The sequence below is a fragment of the Capsicum annuum genome, chromosome 8 (assembly GCF_002878395.1).
Source record: "Capsicum annuum cultivar UCD-10X-F1 chromosome 8, UCD10Xv1.1, whole genome shotgun sequence".
Taxonomy (NCBI): Eukaryota; Viridiplantae; Streptophyta; class Magnoliopsida; order Solanales; family Solanaceae; genus Capsicum; species Capsicum annuum.
Window position 1 is genome coordinate 150,237,684 of NC_061118.1, and position 11,793 is coordinate 150,249,476.

General features: G+C 37.1%; 1 protein-coding gene, 1 long non-coding RNA gene and 1 pseudogene across 2 annotated transcripts; all 3 read left to right on the top strand.

Annotated features, from left to right (window-relative positions):
* The first annotated feature begins 6 nt into the window (after positions 1–6).
* Positions 7–8,540, top strand: LOC124886424. The gene is made up of 2 exons (XR_007043582.1): positions 7–747; positions 8,107–8,540. It is a non-coding gene; the product is annotated as an uncharacterized LOC124886424 (long non-coding RNA).
* LOC107839454 (extensin-3-like) lies at positions 4,185–7,412 on the top strand. Its single transcript, XM_016682945.2, has one exon. It carries the CDS (start codon positions 5,431–5,433, stop codon positions 6,604–6,606), a length of 1,176 nt encoding a protein of 391 aa, XP_016538431.1. The 5' UTR covers positions 4,185–5,430; the 3' UTR covers positions 6,607–7,412.
* Positions 8,541–8,958: 418 nt separating the features above from the next.
* On the top strand, positions 8,959–10,048 carry LOC107879286 (annotated as a pseudogene).
* Positions 10,049–11,793: the final 1,745 nt, after the last annotated feature.

Below are 11,793 nucleotides of genomic sequence, written 5' to 3' on the forward strand. Positions count from 1 at the left end.
GCTTCACCTCCACCCCCATCACCATCTCCCCCACCAACCTACTACTAATATTCAAATCCTTCTCTAATCATTTTCCGCCATCTTCATGATTTATTAACTCCTTTTCATCCTCCATTGGAATATTACCGTTTCCTTTTCCAAAATTTTATGTTTGCTTCCCAAAATGATCAGCTTTGCATGCTGTGTGTTCTTTTGTTCTAATAATTCGTAATATTTATCATTTGAGATTTCCATTATTTTGGCTTATTGTATCAAGATTCTATTTTGGTGTAATTTATCAAGAATTCTAATTTGCTCAAATATTATCTTCTGTTCGTCTAATATTTATCTAGAGCATTTTCTTCTCAATTATGGTTTAACAAGGAAAAAAAAGAGTAAGGAAAGGTGCAAGATATAGTCATGGATCGATGCTTCAACACAAATTCCCTTTTGGCTTACTGGCTACTGCTGTGAATATGGATTATAATTGTACTTTATCAGCTTTTAAGAAAATAAAATTATATAAACTAAATAGAAGAATAAAGGAATGAAGATAGTTTTAATTTAGGCATATACATTATTTTTCTAAAAAGATTTATCCATTGGAAATATTTTAAAAAATATAAAACTAAATTAAAACACCTTATTAAAATACAGCATTTACCATGAAAATTACTTTTAGAAAAACAAGCACCAGTGCTAGTAGCTGCTCCCCCGCTTGTTGTGTCAGTGACTCCCTCCTTACTGCTCCTATGTATCTTTCAATCTGTAGGTTCTTTCCATTGCCTTTTCAACTCTTTCGACAGTTTTCTGAGATATTTCAGTCATTGTAATCATTTGTTTGGTTTCGAGCTTACTCGCTCTGTTTCAATTTGTTTATTTTAGTTTAGACTTCACAGTTAACAAAGTAAAAAAGACTTTTGAATTTGTAGTCTTAAACTAAAGATAGTTATAATGTATCAAAATGTCCTCTAGCCTTGAAATCTTAAATATGTAAGGTGAAAAGTTAGAACTAAAAGGTTTACAAGAAAGAAAAGAGATATTTTTTCTAAATGGACTAAAATTGAAAGTAAGTCAAACAAATTGAAACGGATGAAGTATATATATCTAAAACTATACAGATTTGTTATCGAGCTACTAAAGGGGTAAAGGTAACAGCTTTAAGTATTTTAAGTTGATGTGATTTTGAGGATTCGAAATACTTATACATTTCCCATTGGTAGATTCTTAGGCATGGAGTAATTTGGTAAGGGATAAAATATTTTGCTTGAAAGGCTAGTTCCGTTACCCTGCCAATAGTCTCCCTTAGTTGTCATTGTTATATGTTCAGAGTAAGTCCTCTTTAGGGGCTGCAGCATACGTTGGTCCTCAATTTAGGTTATAACAATTATGCTTCAATGCCAGTAGTTGGGGTCACCTATATGAGTCCTGATTCACCATGTCGCGCTCTATAGTTTTTTTTTTAGGAAGAATGAAGGGTTCTCCACCATTAAGGATTCTTTAGTTTCATACTTATCCCGAGTCTGTCATTTAATCCCTCTCCAAACAAAGAAGACTCATGTCAACACCGGCCTAATGTAAGTGTACCAAGTTGTATTATGTAAGCCCTTAGCTAGGCGCGAAATAGATTTCATGTTTTGCCTCGGTTGACTGGCTTCAATGCACACAATACAGATATTAGGCTTGTGTTATGTTCTTCACTAAATTCGCATGAACTCCAAGATATTGTAGATCCTTTAAGGGAACTTTCATCCATATGATTCTTGTTCTACCTTATTCCTCCTTAAAACATTCAGTTTTCATGTTGTGTACATCTGCATTCGCTTTCCACATAGGAATAGGACATGATCAAACCATCTAGATACTTTTACTATCACATGCCATTTTTTCTTTTCTTTTTTTTTTTTTGGTCCTCTATCTATGTGCACATTCTACCTGATGTGATTACTTCTAATCTTGTATTTGTACATGAAAAAGAAAAAAAATATATATTATCATAAGGTATAGCTACATGCTACTAATGCTTTTTGAATAAACAATTCATATGCTAATTTTAGAAGAGACTCGTAGGAATTTGCTTTTTTCTCCGAAAAGGGTGATTATGCGGAGCATCATTGAAGAAGTCCTGAGAACACCGTCTACTTCATGTATGATAAGTCGCCTGATGAATGGATTTTTCAGCAAGGTGTTTGGCGTTGCACTATGCTCTACTTCTCTTGTCTGGTTTTTATCAAGCCGAGAGTCGAGAGAGAGGGAGAGGGGTTACGGCTTTATTTGTTAATTTTAAACACATCTTAGCAAGTAGGGTGAAAATTTAATTTTTACGAGGCGAAGTGAAAAAGATCACCTCCACCATCTGTGAAGTATGAGCAATCTGCTATCTATGCTTCACCTCCACCCCCGTCACCATCTCCCCCTCCGCCAACCTACTACTAACATTCAAATCATTTTTTTCAATCATTTCCCACCATCTCCATGACCTATTAACTCCCTTTCATCCTCCATCGTAATATTACCATTATCTCGGACAAAAAATAATTTATCCTTCCCAAAATAATTTGCTTTGTCGTTGTGTGTTCTTTTGTTTAAATAATTCATATTATTTATCAACGGAGATTTATGTAATATCCTTGAGATCTCCATCATTTTGGCTTATTATATCAAATTTCTTTTTTGGTGTAATTTATCAAGAATGCTATTTCCCTCAATACCATCTTCTGTTTGTCTAATATTTCCTCAGAGGATATTCTTCTCATTGTGCTTTATAACCGATCAACTACAAACTTGAAAAAGGAAAAAAATGAGAAAAGGTGCAAGATATGGTCATGGATCGATGCTTCAATAAAATCTTGTTTAAATATCTCAAAATGTCACTCTGTGTTTGTAAAATTATTAAACTTAATTTTGTATCAATAAAGTTATTCAATTTATCGCTTTGCTCTAATAAACTTTACAGAATTTGTAATTAAAAAGAATCTGAATGCCCAAAATAGGGGCATTCCTGATAATTATACAGCTAAAAAACACCTAACTATTAATACAACTCTTTACCATGAGAATTATTTCTAGAAAAACAATTGTTGGTGCCATTGCAACTTCTCACGCCGGTAGCTTCTCCTGCTTGCTGTTTCAATGACTTCCTAGATTCATTCCTTTGCCTTTCTACTCTTCCACAATTTTCTGAGTTATTTAAATTATTGTAATCATTCTTTTGATTTCGAGCTTATTCCAAGATTTGTCTTTTCCGTTGCATTTGCAGTTTAGTATTGATATTCTCCTGTTTCAATTTGTTTGTCTAGTTATGAATTCACTAAATTTAAAAACTTTTGAATTTTGTCGTCTTAAACTAAATATAATTCGAATGTATCAAAATGTCCTTTAGTTTTGAAATCTTAAACATGTCACGTAGAAAGTTATAGTTGAAGAACTTGCCAAGAAAGAAAAGAGACATTCTATTTAAAACAACCTAAAATTAAAAGTAGGTCAAACAAATTGAACAAAGAAAGTATAGAGAGAGAGACTGTAGAGATTTGTTATGAGTTGATAAAGGAGTAAAGGTAAGTAGGTAACAACTTTGAGTATTTTGGGCTGTGTGATTTTGAGGATTCTAATACTTTCACATATTCCTTTGGTTGAGATTCTCAATTTGGTAAGACAAAATATTTTGCTCAAAAGTCTGCTTACAATAGTGTGTAGGCCCTTGTGGTTTGGCCCTTTCATGGACCCTGCGCATAGAGGAAGATTCAGTGCACCGGGCTGCCCTTTTAAAGGCCCAGGCTCCATTCCCCTGCCAATAGTCTCCCTTAGTTGGGATTGTTTGTGCGCAGTTTAAATCCTCTTTGAGGACTGTGGCATATATTGGTCTTGGATTTAGGTTACAACAATTATGCATCAATGCCAACTAGTTGGGATGAGCTATATGAGTCCTCATTCACTATTTCTCTGTCTATTGTTTTTACCATTCCAATACTCAATAATTTGTCTTTTAATAGAATTAAGGGTTCTCGACAATAAGGATTCGTTAAAGCACCCGAGGATGTGACCTACTGGTCGGTGAAGTGGGTGAGAACCATAGATGAAGTGGGTGAGAACCATGAGGTCTCAGGTTCAAATCTCAATAGAGACAAAAAAACAATAAATGATTTATTTTCATCTATTCTAGTCTTGGTGGATAGAGTTACATCGTACGTGGTGGGTGGTGGGAGATGACAGGTATCTCGTGGAATTAGTCGAGGTGCTTAATAAAAAAGAAAAAGATTCCTTAAATTCAATCCGGTTATCCTAACTCTGTCATGCAATCCCTTTCCGAACTAAGAAGACTCATGTCAAACACCGGCCTAATGTAAATATACAAAGTTATGTTATGTAAGCCCTGAGCTAGGTGGGAAGACTCATGTCAAACACCGGCCTAATGTAAGTGTACCAAGTTTGGTTATGTAAGCCCTGAGCTAGGTGGGAAGTAGGTTTTGCACTTTGCCTCGGTAAGTGGCTTCAACACACTCACCTATATGAATATTATGCTTGTGTTATGTTCTTCACTAAGTTCGTATGAACTCCAAGAGATTATAGATCTTTAAGGCAACTTTCTTCCATATGATTTTTTTTCTACCTTATTCCCCCTTAACACATTCAGTTGTCACGTTGTATACACCTGCATTCGGTGTCGGAGTTACTTCCTCATTCGTTAATTTTAAACACATCTGAGCAAGAAATGTGAAAATTTTATCAATCAAACCTATTAGTTAACAGTAAAATAAGTCTTACATTGTTTTGATTGGATGTTTTGTTCCTTCTTTTGTTTAATCTCTTGAGATCTCTTGTACTTAAGGTGACATATTATCCAACTGGGTTTCTTGTGGTATTAATCTGAAAAGAGCTGATCCGAAACCGAACCAAACTGACAATGTGTGTAGCATTTCTTATTTTTTAACATATACAGGAAATTTCTAACATGAACATTTTGTAACAATTTTCGAGGTTTGTGTGTTTTCTGGTAGCTTTGACGTGATCTTATGTAGACTTTGTTTGTATAAGAGCCCTTTGCTGGTAGCCGTTGCATTATTGTCTTCTTTTGCTTTTCAATTGAGATAGGGACAGTGTCAAACTCTAGATCATAAGTCAACTTAGAGATTTTTAGCATTCAGTAAGCAACAAAGAATATGCCCCAATTTCTTTGTTCTGTGCATTTTTAAGAAATAGTCAGTCTTTAACTACTTCGTATTTTAGTTTATCATTTGTCAGCAGCTAATGCCTCCCACTTAGTACTGATAAAAGTCTTTATTAGGACCTTGCTCTAAGCTTAGTGGGCAAGTGGGCAACTAAGAAGCTATTACATTAATGTTGAAAAGGGTGTTACTTTGTCCTATAAAAGCCAGTATTCCCTACTCAACTATGCAACACAAGTCTTAGTTCTATCCTTCACTTCTCTAAGTATAACTTGTTCCAATCAAAATGAAAAACTTTGGGAAGTTGGGCCAATGGTCCTTTCTAACAGCTGCTTTTGCAATTTACTTAGTAGCCAGCACCGTTGTTGCTGATTACTCTTATGAGTATACTTCTCCCTCACATTCTCACAACTCTAACAAGTACTACAAATCACCATATCCATCCAAGTACAATGTACCCACTCCTTACTACAAGAAACCTTCTTCATCACACTACTACTACAAATCACCAGCACCTTCAAAGCACGCCTATTACAAGTCGCTATCACCAGTAAAATATTACAAATCACACTTACCAGCAAAACATTACAAGTCGCAAATTGTAACAAAGTATTATAAGTCTCATGCTCCATCAAAACATTACTACAAAGCACATGTTCCTTCAAAGCATTACTACAAGTATCCATCTCCTTCAAAGCATTACTATAAGTCACCCGTTGCAACAAAGTATTACAAGTCACCTACTCCTTCAAAGCATTATTATAAGTCACCTACTCCTTCAAAGTATTACTACAAGTCCCCAACTCCTTCAAAGAACTACTACAAGTCCCCATCGCCTGCAAAGTACTATAAGTCGCCTACTCTATCAACACACTATTACTACAAGTCACCATCCCCAACAAATTATTACAAATCACCCTCTCCATCGAAATACGACAACCCGCCTTCACCAACAAAATATTACAAGTCACCAGTTTACTACAAGTCTCCACCACCACCACCAACTTATTACGAGAAATCACCTTCGTACTACAAGTCACCTCCCCCTCCACCAAAATACTATGAGCAATCTCCTAAGTACTACAATTCACCTCTACCCCCACCAAAGTACTATGAACAATCACCATCTTCATACAAATCTCCACCACCTCCACCAAAATACTACGAGCAATCACCAACTTACAAGTCTCCACCTCCACCATACTACCAAGAATCTACACCTTCGTATAAATCTCCTCCACCACCTCCAAAATTCTATGAACAATCACCTGCAACCTACAACTCACCACCTACTCCAAAGACCTATGAAGAATCACCATCATACTACTCACCTCCACCACCGCCGTTCTACAAGGAAACACCCACCTATGCTTCACCTCCCCCACCTACGAAATATGAGCAATCTACCACCTATGCTTCACCTCCACCCCCATCATCATCTCCTCCACCAACCTACTACTAATATTCAAATCCTTCTCTTGAATCATTTTCCGCCATCTCCATGACTTATTAACTTCTTTTCATCCTCCATCCGAATCTGATCATTTCTTTTGCCAACATTTGATGTATGCTTCCCAAAAGGGCTGGCTTTACGTGTTGTATGTTCTTTTGTTTTAATAATTTGTAATATTTATCATTGGAGATTTCAGTAAGATCCTTGAGATCTCCATCATTTTGGCTTATTGTATCAAGATTCTATTTTGGTGTATTTTATCAAGAATTCTACTTTGCTCAATACTATCTTCAATTTATCTAATATTTCTCTTGAGGATTTTTTTTCTCAATTATGATTTATAACCTATCTTCTACAAAATTTTAACAAGAAAAAATAAAAAGATGAGGGAATTGCAAGCTATGGTCATGGATCGATTCGTCAACAAAAGCTCTTTGGCTTACTGGCTACTGCTGTATTTTGGATATGGATTATAATTGTACTTTGGTTTTAAGAAAATAAAATTATAGGCATATGCATTATTTTCCCCTTGCCTTTTCTACTCTTTCGACCAGCTTCTAAGCTACTTCAATAATTGTAATCATTCATCTGGTTTCGAGCTTGTTCCAAGATCCGTCTTTTCCCTTGCATTTGCACATAGATATATGTATATCTAGACTGTGCAGATTTGTTATCAAGCTGATAAGGGGGTAAAGTTAGCATTTTTAAGTATTTTGGGTTGATGTGATTTTGAGGATTCTAATACTTATACATTTCATTGGTTGAGATTCTCAATTTGGCTGATAACATATTTTGCTTGAAAGGCCTAGGTTCCATTCCCCTGCCAATAGTCTCTCTTATAGTCGGTATTGTTTATGTTCAGCGTAAGTCCTCTTTGAGGACTGTGGCATAGTTGGTCCTGGATTTAGGTTACATGACCTTTTCGCTATCAATAACAACAATCATGCTTCAGTGTCAACTAGTTGGGGTTGCTTATATTAGTCCTCGTTCACAATATAGGAAATTTATAACATAAACACCGGCCTAATGTGAGTGTACCAAGTTGTGTTGTGTAAGCCCTGAGATAGGTGCTTAGGTTCGAAATAGATTTGGGCTTTGCGTCGGTTAAGTGTCTTCAGTGAACGCGCCTAATGTATAATAGGATGGTCAAATGTTCTTCACTAAGTTCGTAAGAAATCCAAAGAGATTGTAGATTCTTTAAGGCAACTTTCCTCCATATGTGTTTTGCTCTACCTTATTCCCCCTTAACACATTCAGTTTTCATGTTGTGTACACCTGCATTCGGTATCCCTGTATGAGTAGGACATGATCAAACTATCTACCGTTACTATTGCATGGCACTTTTTCTCTTCTTTTTTGCCCTCTATCTGTGTGCACATTTTACCTGATGTGATTACTTCTAATCTTGCAGTTGTACATGAAAAAGAAAAAATATAATCCTAAGGTACAACCACTAATGCTTTCATTCAAATTAGCAGTTCATAGGCTAATCTTCATAGCGACCCACAGGAATTTGCTTTTGCTCCGAGAAGGGTGATCATGAGGAGAAACATTGATGAAATCCTGAAAAGAACACCGTCTACTTCATGTACCATAAGCCGTCTGATGAATGTGATTTTTCAGCAAGATGTTTGGCGTTGCACTATGTAAAGCATGTATCTGTAATCATGAAGAGAAGTCCAGAATGAAAGCATCTATTTTGGTTGGAAGTTTTGTTCCTTCTTTTGTTTAAGGTCTCTTGACATATTATCCAATTAGGTTTCTTATGGTATTAATGTGAAAAGAGTTGACCTGAAACCAAACCAAACTGACAATATGTGTAGCATTTCTTAATATTTAACACATAGGAAATTTATATCCTAAACATTTTTGTAACTATTTTTGGAACTTTTTGGGTTCTCTGGTTGATTTGACGTGATCTTATATAGTTAGACTTTGTTTCCTTTGCTGATAGCCGTTGCATTATTGTTCTTCTTTTGCTTTTCTCTACATATAGGGGCAATGCCAAACTCTAAATCCTAAGTCAGCTTACAGATTTGGCATTTGGACAACAACAAAGAAAATGCCCCCATTTCTTTGTTCTGTGCATTTTTAAGAAATATAAGTCTTTAACTACTTTTTAATTGCAGTTAAATTATCATTTATCAGCAGATAATGCCTCCCACTTAGTACTGATCAGATCTTTATTAGGACCTTGCTCTCAGGTTAGTGGGCAAGTGGGCAACTAAGAAGCTATTATATTAATGTTGAGAAGGGTGTCATTTTGTTCTATAAAAAACAGATTCCCCTGCTCTACCTCTGCAACATAGGTCTTAGTTCTATCCTTCACGTCTCTGAGTATAAACATTTGTCCAAGTCAAAATGAAAAGCTTAGGGAAGTTGGGCCAATGGCCCTTTCTAACAGCTGTTATGGCAATTTGCTTAGTAGCCAGCACTGTTGTTGCTGATTACTCTTCTGAGTATACTTCTCCCTCACCTTCTCACAACTCTAACAAGTACTACAAATCACCATATCCATCCCAAGTATCATGTACCCACCCCTTGTTACAAGAAGCCTTCTCCATCACACTACTGCTACTACAAATCACCAGCACCTTCAAAGCACGCCTATTACAAGTCACCATCACCAGTAAAATATTACAAACCACACTTCCCAACAAAATATTACAAGTCGCCCATTGTAACGAAGTATCATACGTCTCATGCTCCATCAAAACATTACTACAAAGCACATGTTCCTTCAAAGCATTACTATAAGTCACCAGTTGCAACAAAGTATTACAAGTCACCTACTCCTTCCAAGTATTATTACAAATCACCTGTTCCTTCGAAGCATTACTACAAGTCCCCATCACCAACAAAGTATTACAAGTCGCCTACTCCGTCAACACACCCTAGTTACAATTTCGGCCAAGGAGGGCCATTCTCTCAAGAGAGATGTTACTACAAGTCACCATCTCCAACAAAATATTACAAATCGCCAGCCCCATCTAAATACTACAAGCCGCCTTCACCGGTAAAATATTACAAGTCGCCAGTTTACTACAAGTCTCCACCACCACCACCAACCTATTATGAGAAATCACCTTCGTACTACAAGTCACCTCCACCTCCACCAAAATACTATGAACAATCACCATGATCTTATAAATCTCCCCCTCCACCATACCAAGAATCTACACCTTCCTATAAATCTCCTCCACCTCCTCCAAAGACCTACGAGCAATCACCATCATACGATTCACCACCACCATACAAGGAAACACCAACCTATGCCTCATCACTACCACCTGAGAAGTACGAGCAATCTGTCACATATGCTTCACCTCCACCTCCGTCACCATCTCCCCCACCAACCTACTAGGGGAAGTTTGGCAAAAGTCCACTTCCCAAACCTTTTTTGACATTTATCCACCAAGTTTTTTTAATTTGAAGAATGGAAACTTTTATGGGACCACAAAAATAAAATGCAAATCTAACACTCAACTTACAAAATCTACACTTTAGCCCTTTTTCCCATTTCAGCCCTAATTTTGTTAAAACTACACTTTAGTCCATCTTGAAAAATATAAATATTGGATAAATAATTTTAAAAAAAATCCCAAATCTTCTCAACCAATCCACTAGCAACCACCCTATTTTGGCATCATTTTCTCAATTTTTCGACATTTTTCGGCATCCATCGGAAAGTGACATTATCTTCATTGCTATAAGCCTTTTTTGATTATTTTTAGCTCCAATTTTTCTTTCATTTTCATACAAAAAGCTCAAAATCAGTCCCACATTTCGAAATCGATTCTTGGGTCAATAGCAACATTCCAATACTCCTTAGGTTATTTGTAAGCTAAAATTTATCGGATTATTTCGGTGGTCGTCGGAAAAGGGTCAATCGTGCACTGTACGGCCAGCATCTAGGAAGAAGACGACTTCAGTCTATTAAGTCTAGGCACATAAACCACTATTCAAGTCTATTGAATACTATTATCGAGGTATATTATGTCTATTATAGATTACGAGGTTGTTGGTTGTATATTTTCTGTTGAATGGGAGAAGAATCCTAAATGTTGGGTTTGGAAAATCGCTTCTAAGGAGACAGTGTCCATTGCCCTTCGTCTCAACGGTTCATACGCCGACATGGTTAAAAGCGTAATGAAGAGCGATGAATTAAGTTGTGATCAAAGCGAGGTGTTAATTACTTGATGAACGGGAGGGGGGAAATCCATCCAACGTTCATAAGGAATGATAGACACGTGGAATTATATATGCTTTGCATTGATTCTGATAACTCCAGACCTATATTACGGGTTAAAGTTTTTGAAAGGTCCCGAAAAGAAGCTTCCACATCAGCCCCACCCCCACCCCCACCCCCGAATGTGGATGATACGTCAACGGAATACGATTTCATGGGTTGTGATGAATGGGATAATAGTGAAGATTATAAAGAAGAGGAGTGTGGAGGAGGTGAAGACGGGCAGCTCGAACCACAAAGAAGCCACTCTTTCTCGGACGGCACCAATCTTTTTTCAGGACAAACATTTAAGGATAAGAAAATATTAAAACTTTTGTTGAAGCAGGCGTTGGTGAAAATGTCGTTCAATTACACAGCTCTGAAGAGTAGTAAGACATACTTGAGGGTGAGGTGCGTAGATCGTACTTGCCAGTGGATGGTGTGCGCATGTGCTATCGGAGAATCAGGTTGGTTTCACGTCCACAAGTACGTGGGAGAGCATACTTGTGGCATTGATCATGTCACGGGAAAGCACAAGAATGTCACCGTGGAGGTCATTGCCTCACTTATTTTGAACTTTTTCGTCGACAACAAAGGTCCAAGCCCGAAAGAGATCGAGAGGATCGTATTTAGGGAGCTACATTGCAGGCCGAGCTATTGGAAGTGTTGGATGGCAGGCGTCATTGCGAAGAACATAGTTTGAGGTACGCCCGAGCATGGATATGCAGTGCTTCCCGCATTTTCATATATTTTCAACGGCCTCAACCCTGGGCTATTAATTACCTCAGGGTTGATAAGGAGTCTGGTAGGTTTATTTACTACTTTATGGCGTTTGGGGCTTCCATCCATGGATATGCACACATGAGAAAGGTCGTTGCCGTTGATGGCATGCATTTGTCCGGCAAGTACAAGGGCGTGCTATTGTCCACTGTCGCTCAAGATACGCAGAATCATATCTATCCCTTAGC